This window comes from Prinia subflava, chromosome 1, assembly GCF_021018805.1.
Source record: "Prinia subflava isolate CZ2003 ecotype Zambia chromosome 1, Cam_Psub_1.2, whole genome shotgun sequence".
Lineage (NCBI taxonomy): Eukaryota > Metazoa > Chordata > Aves > Passeriformes > Cisticolidae > Prinia > Prinia subflava.
The window spans coordinates 18,085,069-18,108,612 of record NC_086247.1 but is presented as its reverse complement, the minus strand read 5'-3'; the positions used below and the strand labels follow the sequence as shown (position 1 = coordinate 18,108,612).

General features: G+C 37.3%; 1 protein-coding gene across 3 annotated transcripts in view; it reads right to left on the bottom strand.

Annotated features, from left to right (window-relative positions):
- The window catches only part of RSPO2 (R-spondin 2), a 105,658-nt gene that overhangs the window by 21,554 nt on the left and 60,560 nt on the right, over positions 1 to 23,544 (bottom strand). Inside the window, exons 3-5 of one of the 3 annotated variants that reach the window (XM_063425147.1) lie at positions 19,930 to 20,073; positions 19,012 to 19,200; positions 17,299 to 17,902 (exon numbers count right to left, since the gene is read on the bottom strand). In XM_063425147.1, the coding sequence (XP_063281217.1) occupies positions 17,847 to 17,902; positions 19,012 to 19,200; positions 19,930 to 20,073 (389 nt within the window). In that variant the 3' untranslated portion in view covers positions 17,299 to 17,846. Of the gene's footprint in view, positions 1 to 17,298; positions 17,903 to 19,011; positions 19,201 to 19,929; positions 20,074 to 23,544 lie in introns of those variants that run through there. The other 2 variants (XM_063425067.1, XM_063425003.1) reach the window with 2 other exon arrangements.

The following is a 23,544-nucleotide window of genomic DNA, read 5'->3' as shown; positions in this document are numbered from 1 at the left end:
ATGCTTTTTGTGATCATCCCCAAATAAAGCAATTAATAATTTATTATAATGCTTTTAAAATTAAATAGTGTGATTATTTTACAGAGGGCAGAAACTTACATCATTATGCAGGTCTGCTAAGCTCAGCAACTTCAAAAATAGAGGTTTTGCAAAGCTACAACAATTTCATGAATACTTGAAAGTGATTTTCAATATGCACTGTGCCAGCAACTGTGTAAGAGTGGATCTATCTTTGTATGAGCATTCTGAGTGGAGAGTCACTCCATCAAACAAGAATATTAAATCTTGTCTCAGTACAGGACTGAAAAAAATGCGTGATTTAAATGGAATATTATGAAATACTATGGATTTTCTTTTTCCTCAAGGGACTTAAGAAAACATATCAAATTTTTTTTGTGGTTATGTTAGAGAGCTAAATGAAAAAAAACCAAACAAACCCAGAAGTAGAAATGTCCCAACAAAAATGCACAGTGTGAGCTATGTCTCCTCTCCAAACTGCATTATTCCACTGAAAATCATTTATTTTAGTAACCAAGAATTGGAGTTCTAAAGTTATTTAGTAGCCACATCTTGACATTTAGAAGAATAGCTGTATATCAAGTATCACAATTATACACAGTACAACAGCAATATAATAATACAAAACAAAACACAGTCCATTAACCACAGTTTGAATATTTTCATATACTTCTGCTATTCCTACTTTTAGCCAGTACTGGAAGCCCCAAAATCCTGGAAGAAAGTTTGTCCTTATGGCATAATTTTGAGAGATTTTATATTCCTTTTTAATGGTACGATAAATTAAATCATGATCAAGACTTTTTGCAATGATATAGAAAGCTAAATATTCCTGAGGTCATGGCTAGAATTCTAGGGCTTGGGTTAATATCCAGACTGTATTGAAAGACATACAGTGCTACATTATTCCAAACTAATATGTAATTCACAGGTAGCTACAACACAAAAACCTCTATCCTTCTATTCCATCTCTCGATTTAAGCCTTGCAAAAATAGGGTATTATATACTTCAAGATAAATTGTGTATATTTTCACTGATATCAAGCAATTCCAAGAACAGTGCAACAACATTTTTATTGCCAAACTCTTTCAAACTCCATTTCTAAACCAGTCAGGGAGGGCTCCTTGTGGAGTGTTCTGCACATCTGACCACTAAGTTATTTGTCTTGTTTGGGCTGATAAGTGTGACTGTAACAGAGTCAGAAGTATTTCACAAATTAGGACACCACTTCTGAGGAAAACAAGAGAATATGATTTTATGGGACTATTTGTAATCTAGCATTTTATAATCTTGAAGTTGAGTGCGAAGTGTAAGACTCCAAAAATCTTCCAGCATGCTCTGCAATACCATTATTCTGGGCAGAAAAGACTAACTTTACGATGAACATTTTCACAACCCCCTGTGGGACTTAGAGCAGCAAGTCCATCTAGAAGTCAGTAAGGCATTTTTATAAAAGCTGAAGGAAACTTTGAACACACTCATCCCTCTGAAAGAATACTCCTCAGTAGCAAATGTTCAAAAGTGCTCAGCACTCCAAAGGGCATAATAATAACAAAACTGTTATGGAACAAATTTTTGAAAGCCTGAACAACAGCAGCTGTGTATTAAAAGAATCATCAATAGTGAAAGATTAAAATTATTCTAGCTGCAAGCATCTTCTGGAGTTAGGAAATACCAGCAAGCCTGGAAACACACAAACACTTTTAATTCTGTGCATGTACACATATAATTTAGTATTAATATTATATCTAAGCAGATGACTATTGTCCCAATCTCTCTAATGCAGGGGTGTTGGGTGTTTGGCATAACACAGTAAGCTTCAGGTATAAATGAAAAACAAGATATATACCAAACTTAATCAGAAAAAATCTAAGCACACACAAAATCTAAGTTCCCATATCTTAGCCAAATGTGCTGAGTGGTAGACAAATAAAAGCAGAATAATAAACATTGGCTATTGAGGCATAGTCACTCAGATAAAAATGTTTCTACATTTTAATATTATATACACAATTAGATACTAAATTTTCTGGTATTTTTTCATCAAAATAAAGCTAGACTGTGATAAACATTGTATGAAGCCCAAAGCAAGGAAGATCTAGATCTGAGTTTCATTATAATTATTTTTATAAATTTGGCAGAAAACCACTCCAAAACTTCCAAACTAGGCAAAGTACCTCTTGCATTTATCTTCAGAAATGTAAGATCACCAAAAGTACATTTTAGCTCCTTTTTAATGGGAAAATATATTTGCTAGCAAAGATGAGATTATGGAGCTTGTTTAGTATTAACTTCTGCCAAGCATAAACAATGTTTCTCTGAGTTACTGCTTACTCACATGACTAATGGCAGTAACTATTATCACTTCATTTTCTGTAAGATGGCTTAGGCTTGAAACCTCCCACACGCGACCCTTGCGACAACTCATGACTGTTCAAAAATCAGCAAGTGCTTGCTTTCCAAATCTCATACCTGAGGCATAATGGTGACATCACTACCCTTCATCAGCCCTTTAAAATGAGCTTTTTTTTGATTTTAACTTATGCTCAGCTGAACACCATATTCACGTGAACACTGCTGTAATAGGACAAGTTCAATCAACTCAGCTTTGAAGACCACGAGGAGCACATTTGAAAAGAAAGCTGTGTTTTAATAGCAGAACATAAATATAACTGAAGACTGAAGTATTTTTATCTGAAGAAGGAAATTGCTGTGCTTAATACAGGATTTGGAAAGTCTGACTATATCACAACTGGGTTTAGTGCAATCTCTTTTTGGACACACAATTGTACCTACTCAAGACAAATGAAACTGCTGACAGGAACCAAGGAAGAAAATTACCAGCCATTCTTTTGCTCAGTCACAATGCATTGCATTAGCTCATTTTTTAGAGCTTAATGGAGAATATGAATTATTAATCTTCTCAAATTAGCATGCCAGATAGTGCATTGAAGTGTTCCTTCACTAATAACACTTGATTTTTTCTGCTGACTAGGTTTTATGTAAACACCATGAAAACCAAATGTTTTCACACAGAACTACATCAGAGTTTTCACATGATTACCTAAATGAGATGCAGTGTTTTAGCAAATACTGAAAACTCTAAACCAGCACCTCTAAACATGTTCCCTTTGGAGTTGGATATCAGCTATAAGTTTGACAACCACACTGAGTCAAAAATCATAAGCCAGTTGCAACTAAAATTTAAAACCACTGGATTTAAATGGAATACTTAATTTCCAGTGCTTTTGATTTAATTTCTGGTGTTGAAACATTTAAAGTGTCCATTTTCTCCAACTTTTGCCTGCAGCTATAAAGACTGGAAAAACAGCTGAAACATTAAAAGTGTTATTATGTGGTGGTTCCAGCAGCTGAGCTTTGAGAAATCAGGAAACTGGTGACCTGATTAACCATTAATGTCCTCATTACTACTTTATTCTCTAAATTGTTTTAGGAAGTAATAAGGTAAAACTTTTTGTAACAATTCCTGCAGTGATACACTTTCAAAGAAGTTCAAAGAACTTTCAAAGAGTTCTGCTGAAGGAAGTACCTGAGCTTCCTCAAAGTGTCCACAGGGAACAAATACTCTTACAGATTTCAGGGCATTTGTGTCTTTCCTTTGGCAGCTAAAGCATTGCCACACTGACAGCATTGGAGCTGCACTCTCTAAAAAAGTGTCTTTCCAAAATCAGTCATTTTTGGTTGAGGGAGAAGAAAAAAGTTTGTACATGACACTGTTCTAAGACCTCCTCTACTCTTTTGTCTCTTACTGTCTTAGAACAAGACAATTAGAAAAATTACTGTAAGTGGTACAAAAGGTAAAGGCACCAATTTAATTGCTGTTGAGCTGACATGAAGCCTCCACCAATTCTAGAGAATTTACACAGCTAATTGTTCAACTAGATGAATTTTTGGTTCACATAAAAAAATTGAACTCCTATCAATAGATCCACACCCTTCTTTAATAACCCTGAAGGATGATACAGAGATGCTGAACAACTTGAACAACTGTCTAAAAAAGAATAATCATTGTTAAGTGGTTGTTTTGAAACATGTTGCTCCCAGCTTTGAAGTGCACTCACTGATGCAGACAGTTGTAACTCAAAGTCCAGCAATGCTATTTAAACTCCTATTCTATTCCCAGTTGAGGAAAGTGTATCACTTTGGGGTTTTTTAAAATTATTTCTTTTAGGACAATTAGAGATGTTCTAGAAAAATTCTCTAAATTTTAGAGATGTTCTAAAATTGCTCAGTGAAGTGAGAAGGACTTTAGTTATATTTTGGCCCCTATTTTACATTCACTTTTAAGTTCTCAGATCCCATTACTTCATGGAACTAGTAGTAATTACAAAATAGATTTGCTCCTCATTTAAACCAACCAAGCAATCAAACTTCGCTGGCTTTGACGGTACTTCTGATTTTTGGAAATAATCATCAAGAAGTTTATGCTCATCAATGCCAAAAACAACTCATCTATAAAACACCACCAATCTATTCCAGATAAGCATCTCACTGATAGAACTAGGAGGTGAATGCTTTATAAACTTGAGTCACAGTTTGAGATACTGTAAACGTATGACACTGTAATAAAAGGGGGAGAAAGTTCCCCTCCAAAGAAATTGAATTTCTTTTATCTCTCTGAAAAAATAATTCAGATGTTTGGAAGAAAACTAGGAGAAAAGTAAAATATTAATATTTCACAACATACTCCACCCCAAGAAAACCATTATTCTGGAAAAGACGTATGAATCAACTTTTGTTTTAGAGCTTGAAATTTGAAGAACAATTACTTATTTAATTTAAAAACTCCAGTTGAAAGAACTGTTCAGCATGTTATAAAATTTCTCTCAAAATACTGTGCTGTTTTTTGAGTCATCTCTGAGTTCTGCAGAAATCATAAATCTTCTTCACTTTTTCTTTGCCACAGCTGCAGGAAAAAATGAACTTTATCTCCCAGGATTTTTCCATTTTTATGTCTAGGGCTCATGATCCACTGGCTTCCCCTGCCCTCAAAGAGGAATTACTGCAGCCTACGTTCAAGCTGGCACTGGATTGCACACACAATTAGCAAAGTCTGGTGGCAGAATAATCATGTGCTAAGTGCTGGGAACTACAGCTGATAGCATCTATTCTTCCCACAGAGAACATATATAGAACCACCTTCAGTGACTATGAAAAACTGATTCTGACCTCACATCAGAATGTCAGTAATTTGTATTATCACACTGACAAAATCAGTAATGATCTTGAAACAACTTCCTTTTTCTTTAGACTCACCTCCCCTCATTTTGCCACAGTACTTTCTTTTAGCTAGAAACCTCCCACCAGTTATTCCAGTTGCCTAATCAGAGCAATGACCTGAAGCCTGACAAAGGACTTGCTCACTAGATATTCTTCATCTGTCAAGTTTTTATGGCCCAGAAATTTCTTCAGCCATCAGTTATCAAATACAAAGTCTTTTTTCCTGTTGTAAGTACACTCAGAGTCCTACTCATATATCACTCTTAGGGCTATATGGCAGTGTTGCAAACTGATTTTTAGGGCATATCCTCTGCACAGTGTTTTGCAATGCTTAATATTATCCTCTATATTTGACTAAATTGTGGTTTTTCTCTGCAAACCCTAACAGAATTTTTTTTCATCTTGTTTAGATGTTATAAGGAACAGATGGTAAAGGAGGAGGTAACAAAATAATCTGGTCCATAAATTCAGAACAAAAATTAAAAGCCAGAATTTAACCATCTTTTTGGTAGTTTATAACTAGCTTTGTTTTAGAAACCCTTTAAACATTTTCCATGTCAAGTAGTAGATAAATGTAGCCATTTCATCAGTATTGAAGATACTATAGTATTATAGATGCAATCTAGCTTCAGGGCAGCTCTGCTAGATGTGATCAAAGCTGCTTGGCACTTGCCTCTAGTCAACAGCTAAGGTTTCATTGTGCAACATTAAAGGCAATGAATTAAAAGAGTTTGACAGTTTTTACAGTACTCTTTCTACTGTGCTGAACCTTTTGTATAAATACAGTTGGCAACCCATTCAAAATGTTCACATTTGTATCTGACAGAGAAGCAGAGTTTCATAATTTAAGAGCTGGCTGCCATTTTCATCAGGAGCTATTCTAACAGGTGCCATGGGGTTAACATGGGATACTGAAACCATTGGAAATCCCTGTGATCTTTATGTTCCATGATAGCTCAAACAGCTATGTTGGAGTTGCAAGTCATGCTCCTTGCTTGAACTTCCTAAAGTTTCTAAGAAATCTGCCATGATGTAAAGCACCTGCTTGGTGTCCTACTGCTGCTGCTTCTTGCAGCTGGATACCTCTGATTTGGTACCAGGTTCGAAGTCATCACTTACGTGTATGACTAAGAACTAAGCTAAGAACACCAAGGAATCCCCACAGGAAACCAATGAAAGGCTTAAAATAGACAAATATATGAACAGCCAAGCTAATACAGTTGTGTAAGTAGCATATTCTTAAAACATGATCAAAAAATTTGCTATTGTGTCTGCAATATTTCTACACAGTAAATAGATGTACACAACATATGACTGAAGTGTCAGACTTGAAGGTGTTGTGTAAGGCTGTATAAACTTAACCTCATTTGAACCCAAATGGCCTTCTACCTGATTCACACTTTGTAAAGAAACACAAACTAAAGAACTATAAAGAAACACATTAAATGGCAAAGATGATGTAAGATACAGTGGAGGACATTTTAAAACAGACTTTTGGGGCCCCTTCAAAATCTAAACAGCGCTAGTTTAGACACACAAAATAAACATGTTTAAGATAGAGGATTTATTGCATAAAGAGGCTCTGCATTGTATCTATCATAATTAATACTGCTTCTGTGTTTGATCATTTGGCAGAATGCTATACTGACACAGGGAAAATACTGAGATATCTCTGGTATTGCATTGCTCTTTACATGTTACTACTCATTTGAGGCTAATTTATTCTTAAGACTGTGCTCAGAAAATTATTTAAACCTACTCATTTTTAATGGGTACAATAATGTAACATCAATGCAGAGTGGGGATGCCCTGTTCATCATGAGCAATTCTTGCTCTCTCTCACTCTTTTCCTATGCTCAGGTTTCCACTCCTTTACCAAACACTCTCTGCAGTTCTTCAAAATGAATCAGGAATTCAAAGGGTTCAAGAGGAAGTTCTTTGCATTCACCTCTGAGGTGTAAAGCAAAATGTATTACAAGAATCACTGGTGCCCAAATTTTCCAATCTGAAATAAAATTATCTCAAATTATCTCAGAAAGCTTTAAAAAGACAACAACGACAACAAAAACAACAAGGCAAAACCAATCAACAATTAAAAAAAAAAGAGTAGCAGATTTGTTCTTCCATCCCCTTTCTTCTATTGCCCTTCTTCTGATGCGCACGAGAGGTGAAGATGCAGATGTATCTAGAAGCTTTCTGTGAGGGACTTGCACTGCACAGCCTTGAAAATCACTGCAGCTGACTCCAGCCTAGTTCTAGCACTGGTGGCCACACAAGTGAGAGAAGCTGGGGAGATTGTTCCTTCACATATTCCCTCTTGGCACTCCTCCTTCACTCCCCTAGCCGTCTGCTGCAAGTTAATTAAATTAAATCTGGACTGCAGCAGAGTATGGAAGCTGCTGCATTTATGCATTGAGCCCTTCCAGAGTTATTGTGAGTCTCTGTAACAATTAGACAGGAATAAATCCCACAAGAGAACGAGTCCCTCAAGTTAGCATTCTTGATCTATGCACCCATAGAGCAAATCACAGTTCTTCATCCCAAACACAGAACCTCATGACCTGAAAACATTGTATCTGCACAGCACCATGCCAGATCCAATAAATCGTGTGTCCCAGCAGGGACCATTAACTCCTGCACAGCATTATGCTGACACTTTTAAACTCTCCATTTCTTGAGCTACTTTATGCAGCATTGGCTTAGGAGTCTCTGAACTACACCTCACTGTAGAATTGTACACTCCTTGTCTGATTTTAAAAGGCATGGGAAACCATTCAGTGAATCAGCATGTGTGAATAGGCTTTACCTTCTCCCATTGGCTAACAAAGCCATTAATTAGGAACCATACGTCTGTACCTTCATGACCTTTTTCTGTCTAAAAAACCAATGAAGAAGAAGAAGCATTCACTCTATTTCTCAGATTCTTTCCTCTCTCTTTTCCTGGATTATTTGCCCTCCACATTTGCACTTCTGGCTGTGGGATAAGAAGAAACAACTTCTGCTGAATTTAGCCGGAAGCTGTGAGGCTCCTCTCTTAGGCTACCTTAGGTTGCCACAAGCTGTCAAGCAAGCAGGCCACAGAGCATTTGAAATAATTCTCCAGAATAACACAGCTATAATGAAGGCTAGAGATGAGACATCACAATCACAATTACAGCAGTGAAATGAGTTTCTATCCTAACAGTCAAGCAGCTGCCATTATCTTGTGTACACTGCTGGCCTGCTGCAAGTGAGAGGATGATCTATACTTAGATAATTTGCATTGGTACTGGACAAGGAGCTCTGCACCTGATGGTCACTAACACAAATGATCATTGACATCAGTGACACCAAGATTGGAGGAAACCTGGGCTGCTGTGATCACGCACTGGTGGAGTTTGTAGTCCTGAGGCAAAGTCCTGTGTCAGGCAAAGAGAAAAGCTGGGACCCTGAATTTTAGGAAAGTAAAATTCCAGCTAGTCAAGGAATTGGTCAATAGGACCCCCTGGTCTGATTTCTATTAGTCAATAGAAACCCCTAGTTTCCCCCCAGGAAACTGCCCTCAGGGACAAGGGAGTAGAACAGAACTGGTAGAACTTTAAGGATGCTTTTCATAGAGTACAAGAGCTCACGATTCCCAGGTGTAAGAAATCAGGAAAGAAAGGCAGGAGACTGGCATGACTGAGTCAAGACCTACTGGTCAAACTAAAGGGCAAGAAGGAAATACACAGGCAGTGGAAGCAGGGCCAGGTATTCTAGGAAGGATATAGGCACTCTGCCTGGTTGTGTGGAGATGGAGTCAGGGTGGTCAAGGTACAGCTGCACTTAAACTTGGCAAGGGACACAAAGAATAACGGGAAGGGCTTCTACAGGTGCGTCAGCCAGAAAAGGAAGGTCAAAGAAAGTGTACCCCCAATGAGCAAAACTGACAAAACTTGTAACAACAGATGAGGAGAACACTGAGGTACTCAACAACTTTTTTGCCTCAGTCTTCACCAGCAATGTCTCTTCCCACATCACTTGAGTGAATGGACTTGAAGATGGGGAGAGCAAAATCCATCCTACTGTAAGAGAAGATCAGGTTTATGACTGCCCCAAGAACCTAAATGTACATAAGCCCATGGGGGCTGATGAGATGCATCCCAGAGTCCTGAGGGAATTCGCTGGTGGAGTTGCCAAGTCCCTCTCCATGATGTCTGAAAAATCATGGCAATCAGGTGAAATACCAGGTGACTGAAAAAAGGGAAACACTATACTCACTTTTAAAAAATGCAGGAGGCAGAACCCTGAGAATACAGACCTGTCAGCTTTACCTTTGTGCCTGAGGAAAGCACGGAACAGTCAGGATGTGGCCCTTTTACCAATGCTGTGAATACAAATACTACCTGTATAGCCTAATGGGTTTATTACTTATGAAGAAACTTCTGTGCAAAGAAAGCCTTATTGAACCTTTAAAAACTGAGAGAGGCTGATTGCTCTCTAGTCATGCCACACCTGAGGCAGATGGCTCTCCAGACCTGCCATACCCAGACTTGTGGTTTGGCAGAGGAGATAGAACAGAACTGTGCCTAACTGATTGATCCCAAGGGAGGGATCATATAAACTCAGGCAGGTGAGCCTTTGCTGCTTTCTCTGCTGTGGCTGAAATGGCTGACACCACAATGTACAGAAATAGCTCTTTGGTCAAGAATTAGAAATTAGTATGTATATGGGTTTTCCTCCTACAAGTGGATTGTGGTTTCAGAATGAGCACGAGACAAAAACCAACAGGAGTTACTTCACCAGGGTATGCACAATAAAATCCATCAAGTACCTTTTATGGACAAATTCAATCTGTGCACTTGGATCGGCCACAGCTCTTTTCAGTATTTGTATTTCCATGTGGATTAGCAGCTGGCTCTCCTTCAGTATTTTTAAACAACTTTGAATTGTATAATTGCCATGGGACCATTCTAATTCATACTCTGGTCATTTATGAGGATTTACACTCTGGTGCACTCAGTTATTCATTAAAAACAGAAAACTCCCATAGGAGACACTGCATCACTCAATACTCATGCTACTTCTGAAATGTGGTATACTTAAAGAAACACACATGTTAAAAGTACTTATCAGGTCTAAGATATAATAATGGCAATAAATAAATAAATTGTGCATATTACCTTTTAATGACTGGGGAAACTATGTTAATGTTTTCCCAAGGAAGTAATTCCTATTTCTTTAATTAAAAAGGAGGATTGAAGGATAATTTATATTCAGAAGGAAGGGGAAAATGCACTTGAGTTGGCTTTTCTGCACTGCCAGTAATTCCCTCGAAAGCCTTTAAAAATAAGTGGAGAATGTACCCTGCCAATATGATAAAACAATACATAAATTTCCACAGGCTGAATCATCCTGATAAAGTACGTAGATTAAAACTTTATGCTCGAGATGGATAGCCTGTTACAAGATATGCTTTGGGCAGTGGTACTGAAGAGGAAAACTAAAACAGATATCAAATTGCAACAATGCTTTTCTACAAAAGTGTTTTGCTAATGTCATGAAAGGTACCCTCTACAGGTCACTTTAGACAGATTTAATTTCTAGTCTGTGCATTTTTAAATTCTGCTTCATTCAAGGAGACTGAAGTTCCCCAAAAGCTTTAAAACATAATCCACCAGTTAAAAAAGCAAACCAAAATCACACTTCACTACAACAGCACCCCAAGGAAGTTTAGGTTAGTTACGTCTATCAAAGCTAAGTTACAGGTTTCAATATAAGTAATGCATAATAATGCACCACATTCACACAAACCCACAGATTTTAAGGATTGTAATTGTAACCCACAGTAATATTTATCCAGACAAAAACAGCAAAAAAAATTTGGTAGGAGCAGTGACATAGTAATAAGCTGCCTCAACTCCCATGCAAGAACCACCATCCCATTTTCAAGGAAAAATACAAACCCAGACACTGAACAGTTACCTAAATGACCTAAATCTCAGAAGGGTTATCTTCAATAAGAGTTGATATTTTTTCAGAACACTTAATTGTTTAACTGCTTACTTAAACTGACCTGATTCCACACACACAGAAAAAGGAGGAGGATCAGTCAACAGCTATATCTTGTTCACAGAGCTTTAAAAGCCACCTCAACCTTCAAGCAGTGTGATGTAACCCAGTAGCAGCAAAGAGGAGGCATTCCTGCAAAATCTGCCTGTTGGTCCTTGATGGACAGTACTTGGTTTCAGAATTGAACACGACTACTACTCAAACTGACGTTTGAGTTCATGTGGCTTTTAAAAACTATTTCTAACTACTTTTCAAATACGAGTCCAATTGGATTGCATTTTCTCTTTGGAAAATAATTAAGGAACGGATTGCTCCCAACAATATAAAAGAATTGTTAACAGTAATTGTTTAAAAGTCACAGTAAATTTATACTTGAACTCATTTTAATGAATATGAAACAAATGCATGCAGATAACAGTTATTTGCTCTCTCAGCTCCCCCAAAATGCACAAAAAATACCCTTGTAATTTTTTGTTTTTAAGAAAAAAGATTACATGAAACACAATACTTTAATGCAGAAAAATCAGAATTTCTTGTTTCACTTGAGTTACTGTATAGTATGCTATCACCTAAGAGGTACATTGCCTAATTTTACCTGCAAATCTAAGAAGCATCAGGTATAGAAGTGCTCCAATACAGGCACATGCATGCATTTTATCTAACTGCCAATCAATGCAAATGTCATGAAAATATAACTACAAATTTGCTGTGCATTTCTGTATTTTCCAATTTGAAATAAATAAAAACAACAATTTGTAAACCATCATCTCTGAAATAAGCATATGAAGAAAGGATAGAACTAAGACCAAAAAAGGGAGACATGTCTGAGGATTATGAGAGTAATGGCTAATCCTGGTTTTCTCACAATTGACCTGATTTAAGCAGGAGGTTGGACTAGATGACCTTCTGTGTTCCTTTCCAACCTGAAACTACTTATGATTTGATTTTCATGTTTTTTATTGTTACCAAACAGAGATGAAAACATTTCTGCTCTTCTTAAAAGCTGGTACAAACTTAATTGACTATTGATGATATAAGTATGGTTCCTGCCTATGTACCTTTATTAAAATACATAGTCTAGTTGCAGGCACTCCCACTAAATGAGAAGTTATATGTGTTTCATTCTCTTCAGGGTCTAGATTTCCTTTACAATTAGTTTTTACTGGCTGCAGTCTGTTCTGAACGTGATCAGAAAGGGTAAAAAAAGACCCACATTTTAATATTTGCAGCACAACATTCTCTAGTAGTAGATGTTGACAATCCAGACAATCCAGAATCTGCAGCTGACAAAGGCCTGTTTCCTGAACAAATGTACTAACAAGCACGCCAGGCTCTGAGGGTTAAGCTACACTGTAAAACAGTTCTTGTTTCCTGGAAAGTCTCCAAAATACACCAGACTACTATTTTATCCTTTCTTGCTCTCACTTACTAGGTTCTTCACAAAATGTGCAGAATGGCCATCAACTGAAATACTCACAGAAATATTTCCTCATTATGATTGCTTTCCCACCCCACACTGTGCAATTAAGTGTTTTTAGTGGAGTTTACTCCTTGTAAACTAATGCTGAGGCAGGTTTTCCTTCTCTCCTTCAAAAGCTTTGAGTCATGATTTGTAAACAAAAATGACGGGTAATGTTTTCAGACAAGCTAAGGAGGAGTCTTCTTGGCCAGAGTGGCATGCAGAAAACACATCAAGGAAGAAAACCTGCCTGGTGACACCAGGATTCTGGCAGAGCCAGCACTCAGTGGAGCTACACTTAATGCAGCTTCTACCTGTCTGGTGAGTGCAAACAAAGGCAGATTTGGTCCAATGCAACTGCAAAATTAACAGAGAGCTGCACTAGGCATTGACAGTATAATTGTTGCATATTCTATGTCTACAGTCTTCTTTAAAATACAGATAAATCTTGTAAATCCTAGTTTTAGTCTTACAGTGATAAATAATATTCCAATGTCTTAAAGAACCATGCAACACTAACAAAGTAATACAATCTGTTTGTAAATCTTGTCATCTTTCCCTACACCACAATGGTTTCCGGTTGCTACCATCTCTGGTCAGATCATGCCTCAACCTATAAGATAATCTTTTCTAAGCAGGATAATTTTCTTTTATATCTAACTTGACACATACATTTAAGTCACAACTTAACTAGCAATGGAATGAAATCCTCATTTAAAAAAAAAAAGTCAAAAAAATCAGACTTTTCTTTAAGATGTGAAGTCACAGCAACTCCAAAATACAGTTTTACAGCTGCATTTCTATAGTTCTGCTGGTCTTTCGATGTTTTCTTAGACAGCCACAGTTCATTAACTTCAAGTAGAGGTACATTGTACTAAGGATCCTTTAGATCCTATGCATGATTTTAATTTAGAAGTGTGTAGCATTCAGACAAAGACAACTAAATGACCAGGTCAAATAAAAACAAATAAATCAAGAAATCAGCACTTTGAACTAAGCTTTTATCCCAGTTAAAGATAAACTTGGAAATGCATGAAACAATGGTTAGCATTATATTCAAAACATGACACATATTTTGCATAAAACTAAAGAATAAAATAGGCCAAATGATGATATTTCAGCACTATAGCAACCACAGCCAAGATCTGGCTTGCTCCTATTCCCTACAACCAGTCATTCCAGCTGTTCTCTAATTCAGAGCAGAAGTCATCAGAAATTTTGCAAAGCCCAAAAAGGAAGAACAGTGTTCTTTCAGCATATACCCACAGCAGGTTCTGCCATTCAGACAAAATCACTGAGACTGGTCCCCAGTCCAAACATCAGTAGGACTGAGATCCCCAGTCCAACACTCTCAGTAGGATTATGACCATTCAGACTAGGTTGTTCAAGAGTTTGTGACGTCAGGTCTTAGAAGCTTCCAAGGATGGTGCCCACACAGTCCACTGGACCAATCCAGCCAAGTGCTTGACAGTCCTCGTGGAGGAGACAACAGTTCCTGCTGTCCTGGATCAGCCTTTGCCACTTAAGCTATCTGTTCTTGTGGCAACATAGCACATCCAATAGGAGACAGAAAATGTGGTGGTTATGTTTCCTGAGACCCACCTAGGGAATGCCCTAGCCTTGACTCAAAGGGCAGATGGTCTTTGTAGGTATTTGGCACTGAGACAGACTACAAGTGCAATGTATAAACTAAGGTCACAAAAGAGCCCCAGCTTACAAACTTTTCAGCATTTGGTACCACAATGTAGATGTATCAAAAAGGTCAAAAGAATGTGACCAACTGCCTGATCACAAAGATCACTCACTGAGTTCTGGTGTTATATTTATTTTGACTGGTTTTTATTTCACACTTATGAGGAAAAAATTCATTGTAGTGGAAAGGAGCCTCATGAAATTCAACAAACTGCAAAGTCCTGCATGTAGGAAGGAAGTACTCCCTAAAAAAATATGGTCTAGATATGGACTGTCTGGGGAACAGCTCTTCTGGGAAGGTCCTGATGAAACGTGAGCTAAATGTGAGCCAACTTTGTGCCGTAGCAGCGACCACTTCCTTCAATCTGCTGACCTGTTAACACAGCATGACAGCAGAATGAGGGAAGGGATCATCTCCCTTCATTTGATATTCATCAGATCATATCTAGAATACCACATGCAGCTTTGGGTACCCCAGTTCAAGAAAAGAAAAATATTGATAGAGTTTGGCACAGCATCACCAACACGGTCGGGAGCTGAAGTGTTTACCCTGAGAAAAGAGACGGAAGGAATGGGGTTTGTTGAGCCTGGAAGACAGAAGGCCTTGGTGAGCTAGGAGGACTGGGTGGGCTGGTGGATGGGAGGCTGGACACAGGCCAGCAATGTGCACTTGCAGAAGTATTAGTTTGGCATAGAGTAATATTCAAGTTTCAGACAGCTTGAAGAACTGCAGTCTGATGAGCACTAAAATAGCAAAGAGCTGCTTTGCTTGCTTATGTAACACCTAATATGAAAAATTAAATCAACCTGCAGATTCCTGGAGTGTACAAACAAAAGAGGAGCAATTAATGAGGTAAACATGAGGAATGAACGATTAAGAGGTACAAATAAAATATTTATAGTAAAAATATGGGAAAACATGAAGATTTATCAGTGTTTTGTACATTTCTGACTGCTGATTTCCCCATTGGCTTTTTAAAAATTCTGGTTTTCTCTATTTTTGAACTAAAGAGGAGAAAACTCCTATCAGAGAGAGACCAGCATGGATAGAAGGTGGCCTGAACAATCCAAGTCTCCTTTGTCTAAGTCTAACCTCTCAAAGTAGAATTTGTATTACAGTCAAGCCACAGAGTAACTTACATAACATTAACAGATACACAAATGTGGCATTTCCACACAGTAATAACAGTTTAATCCATAACTACTGACACTAAGAAAATATCTCTAAGTAACAAATATGAAATCAATGTTATTCTTATGCTGCTGGCTTCAGTAGAAAAGAAGGTAAATCATCATTCACTTGTATTCCAGCTTGTATCTCTACAATTCTGTAGGTACTGGGAAATAAATAATTCATCCAAACTGGAGCTGTACCACAGCCATATGGCCATCTGGGTAGCACCCTAAAAATATGGAACTGAAATAGTTACTAGGAAAACAGAATTTAACTCTCCAACTGAAAATACATAAAAATCTGTTTTGGAGGTTTCTCTGTAGTGTGGACCATAAATAGTAACTTCAAAATATGCAAAAGTAGAAAGTACATGACAAAAGCACTTTATTTGACCCTATTCTACCAAAAATATCCTTACTTCCTGTGCTCAGCTTAATCCATCACAATCTTCAATCATTTTAGCTGTATAATCCAACACTTATTCTCCACATTTCTGTGAGTTTATGTACTGAGAACATTAAGATGAAAGGATTTATTAACAGCCTCTCAACTGACATTTACAGGGGATTATAGTTCTTCAGTCTCCCAGAAGTGCTAACCTTGCGATTTTTTTCTCTTATTTCCTCAGTTTAAGAGTTCATTTACAAAATTCCTAACGTTAGGAAAAACACCACATTTTTAAAGACACAGAATCTCTTCCTTAGCAGCCACAACCTGTAACCCATGTCTGTGCCTCCCACTATGTCACAGTGATCAAATAGGCAATAAAACATTTTGAGTGTCTAATGAGGCAACCTGCTAACTAAAACATGATAAAGGAACAGGGTCTTAGCCCAGCCCTGGATATAGCATAAATTAAAACACACTACAAAGCAGGAGTTGTATATCAGGCAGCCTCTGCAGCTTCCTCACCTGCAGGGATAACTGGGTCAGGGGAAAACTTACCCTGGGCACTTAAAACGCCAACACTCTCCAGGAGTTTCTTGGGAGAGAGAAAGGAGTTTATACTCTGGGAGGTGTTTTCTATGATGGCACAGAGCAGTATGAAACACTGTATTCCGTGTGGAGAGTTCAAACCTACAGTTTTGTATACATTTATTTTTATCTCTGAAAACAGATGCAGGGAATTCCACACCGTGGGAGAGGAGAATTGTAATCTTTAGGATTTGCTGGAGCCTATGAAAGAGTACTACAATTACTACAGTAAATTTGCATTTGCAGCAACAACCTTCCTGATATGTGGTGAAAAAAATTGTGAAGATTTGATCAGAGATCTTAATACAGGGACAATATGGACACTAGGCAACAAATATCCTCACTCTTAGGAAAGCCACTGTGCCTTTGAAAAGATAAATTTGAGATGTAAATCTTTAGGCAGTGATTGGAATTGCTAGACAAGAAAATTTGAAACAAAGAGAATAGGACATAAAAAGGTATGAATGTTTGATAGCTCCAAATTGACATAGTCACAAGAGCATGCTACAGCATTCTTGAATATTATGGTTCGCTTAAGCACACTTCTCAAACTATTTAAAAAATTTTGAATAATTTGTATCCTAACAAAATTATCAAGACTAAACCCACATTTCTACTTGCTGGGAGTTTTTATAGAAGCTGGATACTGCATCCATAAATTACCTCCCTTCATACACACTGAATACATAAATAACTAAATCTGTACCACATGATGTTGAATTTAAAAAAATCTGCAATTTTTTCAGATTTTCCATTATAGGCTACACTGCCTGCATTTGAAGGCAAATTAGAGGAAAGAAAGAAAGAAAACGCTGATGGAGATTTAGTAGAACTTGATGTGGGCCCTTTTTTTTCTTTTTATTTCAGCACTAAAACATTTCCTCAGTTGATCTGATTACTGACTCCATTTGGGCTTCAGGGTCTGTTAGAAGTAACTGGATCACTCAGCAGGCTGCAAGCACTAGCAGGTGAAGCTACCTTGATGTAGAGGCAGCTGACTAACATTCAAAGATACTACGACACACACACCACAGCAGCCCAAATCAGCCTTCATTTTTACCTTTTCTTCTTCTTTCCTATAGAGATGTTCATTTTGTAGGTTCCATTCTTCAGTGCCCTTGAGAAGTTTATTTAGGTTGCAGATGAACTGTGCTGTACGATGCACCCCCGTACCACTGTGACTATGCCCTACGTGTGCATCCACGTGTGTGTGAATACAGGGAGTGGGACAGGGAAGCAAAGCACATCACAGACTGTCAACCTGAATACCAGACAATCAGCTTTATATATTCTTCCAGACTGTCTTGCAGTCCTAGAGACAAAAATGAAGCTTTCAGAGATTTAACCCATATCCATAAGATAAAACTCTACACATAACCTACATACACACTGGTAGGCAGAATGTCCAAGCCAAGATAGACATCTTCAACAATCCCAGAATACAAAGCAACCTATTTAAGTACCTTTTCTAACACTGTTTCAGGTTTATCTTATTTATCATGTTATGGCTTTCCCCAGGATTTTTCAATCCTTTATTTCTTTTTTTTATTTATCTGATTTTAGAGGTGACCCAACTAGCACTAGGAGGTTGGACTGGAGATCTCTTGAAGTCCACTCTTTATTTAACCCTGTGATTCCAAAAAGAATGGCATCTTTATCATCTGCTGATCACCCATCTCTCCTACAAATTTTGAAACTTGGTTAAGTGGTCAAGAAACATAACTGAGAAGTTAAACTTTTCAACTTAAAAGATAACAAAAACTCTCTACCAGTGATGTGTCTTCAGTTTGGGGTCTACCAAGCCCAAATTTGAAACTCAATTTCCTTTTTCACCTCAGCATCACTACTTAAGTCTAGCAACACCATGATCAAGAAATTTGATTTTATTTACTTGGGGCAATTGCCATAGGCACTTTCATGCTGAAAATCTTGATATTTATCACTGTTCTACTTGTATCACATCTATGACAGTTTGGCTATCGCTCTACAATATTCAAAACAAATAACATATTCCAGCTAATAGCTCCAGCTAACAGTGCCATCTTTAATTAACTTCTTTTAATTTAAATACCCATCACACCAACACTGTGTGCCACCTGCAGAGAGGTTTAGAATCATAATCTTTCCTGCCATGTGCAGACCAAGTTGTTCTTCCACCATCAGCATCGTTTCCATGCTGAAGCGCAAACCGCAACCTGTTATGGTTCTTCCATGAGGCACCTCTTTGAAAAGCCCTCAGTACACACCAGGAAAATCAGTTTCACAGTCTGCTGAAGGGCTGATTATTCCCATGCTGAGCATTTCCCTGCTATACAGCCTAGGACTGATGTAGTACTGCTGCTTGTCAGCCTTGGCTGACAGAACAGAGACAGAACTTGGCCTTCAGCTCATAAAGATTTTTCTGGCATGGGCTACACTTACCTCCTGGACAGTGCCTCAAGGCCATTTTACACCGTCTGGATTCTGCAATGGTTGGACATGGTATTGTGTCTTTCGCTGGCTTCTTCACAATTTGTCTTGTTCTCGTTTCCAGGCCCCACTTAAATCCACAGGTTTTGTTATTTCTGCTGCAAGTTCCCCACTCACTCCATTGACCCACTTCACAGCCTTCTGATAAAGCAAAGAAAATACAAGTGAGCAATTCTTCTGGGTTTTTTTTTGTTTTTCTTCCATCATTTTCTATTAGAATACACTGTACACTGTTAGAAAGCAACACTTGACAGTTTTACTATCAGCAGGTAAAAGCTAGAAACAAAATGAAAATCTCTTACAATACATGAATCTATTTAGCCAGCAAACCCAACCAAAAAAATCAGAATATCGAACTGTATGTTTGATATGTTATGACAGTTCCAAATATTGAAAAACTCTCATAAAATAATGAGATTAACTTTTTTTCCTATATCTAATATATAGATTCTATTTGGTTGTCATCTGGGTTTGAAAACTTCAGAAGTTCACATTTCCAAGCCCTTTCCATCATGAAATGCAAGCAATACTTTTGAAAGAAAGAGTTTGTTCTGACACATGTCCTGAAATCTTATAAATTCTGAGTTGTAAATCTTCAAACAATTTGGAGTTGCAAATCTTTGTACACAGTAATTTTACAGTTAAGAGGACAGAATTTTCTGATGCACAACAAAGAGGCATTCCCAACGAGGCAGGATTTTAAAGTTTGGAAAAATTTAGTAGTATTATCAGTAAAAAAATCAATAATAACCCATTACTGAGTATTTTCTGAAAAGAAATACTAAGCATCATCATAACGTAGTGCCATATTTGAATATGGCCACCTGGAAAAGAGCTCCTTCAGCAGCAGTGCTGTGCTAGAAGACTCACCCACACATTCCATAAGCTCTTCCAAGGCTGCAAACCCAGCGGGGCATCCTCGAAAGCAGCGGCCTCGGTGTGAGTAAAAGCCAGCTTTGCATTTGGTACAAAAGTCTCTGCTGAAGCAGGAGTCGCAGTTTTCTATTCTGCACCCTAAGTCAAAAGGATCACAAGGAACAGTGAGACAGCAAAGTTAGGATAAGACTAAAAATGAAGGGATTTATAAAGCAATAAAATAGCAAAGCCAGAAATGCTACAATGTCTGTCATCCTGAAATCCATCTGGTATATAGATTGAATTAGAGGTAACTGTGTTTACCACACTTTCCTCAATGTCCTTCTAATTCTATTTCTTTAATCAAACTGTAGATAAAACCCCTAGTTTAATTACATTAGAGTTAATGACATCTTTTTGGAGGAAACATGTTCAATATAAATTATGTTCACGTGTCAGTAATTTCAATGAAACTGAGATGCAACACATTATTTATGGAAGTATGCATGTATTACAGGTATTGTCTTCAGTTTATAATTTATCAATGAAAGCAGGATACATTTTTTTTAATGAGTTGACCCTCTAAATAGCTGAGTGGATGCTTTCATGTAGCATATCTGACGTCCGTGTCTACGTATATGAGCGTGCAAAAAACCTCAAGTTTTCTGGATTCAACTCCTCTCTATTACTGAGACACTTAATCCACAAAAACAAATAACCATTCTTAAATGACTAGGAGACATACACCATAACCAATAGATTAAAACCAAAAATAAACAAACAACAATAAAAATGAAACCAAACCAAACAACTATTGCCTTTATGAAATACTGTATTTCTCTGAAAATTTAAGAGGAATATGACTTGCAATAGATGACAGACTCAGGTGTAGGCTTTTCAGAAATATCCTATTCCATATTAAAACATGTTAACTTGAAAATTAACAAGATATCAATGATCATAATATACCATACATACCTACAAAAAATACCACGAAAAAATATACCAAAGAAATGATAAGCCATTATATTTGGAACAGCAAGGATCATTTTATAATTAATTTTTAAATCTAAAATTATCTAAAAAATCTAATCCTTCATCTAAAAAAATTAGATAAACTACATTAACTATATCCTCTCTTCAGCTATCTCAAGCCACAGCAATGAGTATTTTTGATTCATGTAATGCAACAATATGATAATAATTTTGGTAATTCTGTCATTAATTTATTCTTCATTTCTTTATAATGAAAAAAAAAAGCACAAACCCTAAGGTCACTATTCTGAAATAGCAATTAGTAAATATTTCCAATAAACACTTCAAATTCAGCCAATCTTTATGAAACAGATGTTAATATTTTTTTTTGAACTTCAGCAGGCCAAAACAGGGCATCACACAATATTTAAACCGTGCATGTGCAAGCGTGAGCGTGTAAAATTCTTTGTTAGCAATTAGGGAAACATGAGGCTTTTTAGATCAGATTTCTTGTGGCATTGGACAACAAATTAGGCAGATTGAATGAAAAGAAAAATGTGTATTTCAAGTGGAGGTGACCTTTGCTTGGCTAAAAGAAAGGTGAGCATCAGTTTGAAGCCTTGCCTTGACAAAGATAACCTCTGCTGGATCTATTGAGACACAAGCACACATAACCTGAATGCTACCAACTCCTGGGTCCAGCATTTTTCAAAGAATATTTGAAAACTCGGGTTCATATAAGCAGCACAAGTTGGGCCTCTGGTCCACACTTCAGTTTATAGGAAATTCCTTAGAATAATAATTTCTTTTTCACAAGGGTTGAACCAGTCCCTAAAAAACAGGATCCTAGTCAATGTCTTCACAGTGACCCTGCAAAATCACTTTCCCAGATTAATGAATTGCATGGCAAAACCAACTAGGTGAGCTGCTCTGGAGATGTACCAAACACTTAATTGCTAATCTGGTTTGTTACACTCAAGGTGTACTGCAGGTCTTTTATTAAATGAAATGATTGAGTCAAACATCGTGTGTGTTTAAATATTAAGGGAAAATATTTGCCTCTTGTCCACCCACCTGAGACACTTGAAAAGACATCAAGATTTTTACAAATTGTGTTGTCCCGATGATAAGATGCAGAACAGAACATTAAAAGAAAAATCAGCATCTTGCAACACTCCCTCACATCCAAGTGACACAACATATTTTAAACTACATCTTAACTATTGTTTTCAAAACACATGTTGGGAGTAACATGCTAAAAGCTCTTCTGTGTGTGTGGAAGAGGGACTAAAGAAGAACTTCAAACAGAAGTCACTGATATGGTACAGACACGCCTGGGGGGTGGAAGCCGGCCTCACTTTACACTGGGGATTCCCTCCACAAAACTATCGCTATTTAACACAAGCACCTACGTGAGTAACCCATTTTGAAACATTAAATGAGTGAGTAAATCCTCTTTTAGCTATGATCACACCTCAAAACTCACACCTTGTTTGTGTTTCCTGCTTTACCTGCAATGCCAGTTTCCTTCTGGCTCACAGCAGAGTCCTTGAGATAATTATCTTTTAGAAGCTTTAGTAGGTGAAGGTTGGGTGGAGTGAAGGTTGGATGAAGGTTGGGTGAAGATTTCAACCAAGACCATTTATTTGCATTTTTTTCCTATGAAAATAAACTACTCCAAACATAAAAGAGCTATTATTTAATCTGTATCAGATACAATTTAGTGGAAAATACTGAAAAGAGTATTAGAAATACTGTGAGAATTCTGAAATAAAAATAGTAATTCATCAGAGTGATATTCATCATGCTTAGGAATACTGAGTGCTAATCATAATGATAATTTAACTGTTGCTGAAGATAAACTAGGAGTGACAACAACCTGACTCTTCTATAATTTCACCAATCCCCAGACTGTCCCATGACCACGACACTCACTCCTTCCAGCTCCTGCTCCCATCCCTCTGCTGCTCACTAGAACAGCATTGGTGCTACAGGTCTAACTCCACACTGCCATCCCAGTGTCCACTGGCATTCTGCACTGATTTGTCACTGACCAGCAACAACTTCTGGGCTAATTCTCTCCAGAATTTTTTTGGTAATTGAACCACCTGACTGTCACAGTTGCAATTACAACAGTCTCAAAGGCTCATATGCTCTACTATACTACATAAGTATAGTTCAAGCAACAGCATATTAAGGAAGTCTTGCTATTTTGTAACACTGTTAATAAAAATCATTCCATTTCTTAATGCATTGAATTAACTACATGTGTTTAATAAATGCTCAATTTGTTTAAAAGTTTCTCTTTCTCTTGTTTTTACTGAAAGTGAATGGAAGGGGAAATTACAATGTCGGGCCCATCTAGGAAAAAGAGGGAGAACCTAAACAAATAGGTAGTCAACCAAAACTGAAGGGAGCTGTAATTTCTAATCTCTGAGTGGTTTCTCCTCCTAAAATTATAGCGGTTACTACAGCCACAGTCTAAGTTGAAAGGTTCAAGACAGTCTTGATCCATTAATCAGTCCAACCACTGAACTCATAGGTTTCATCTTACTCTTTAAATTCAGCTCTACTTTTTTCTCATGAGATTATCTCTTGTTGGAGCAGTTCAGTTCAAAGTCATTAATTATTAAAAATTTATTTGAAAATTAATAA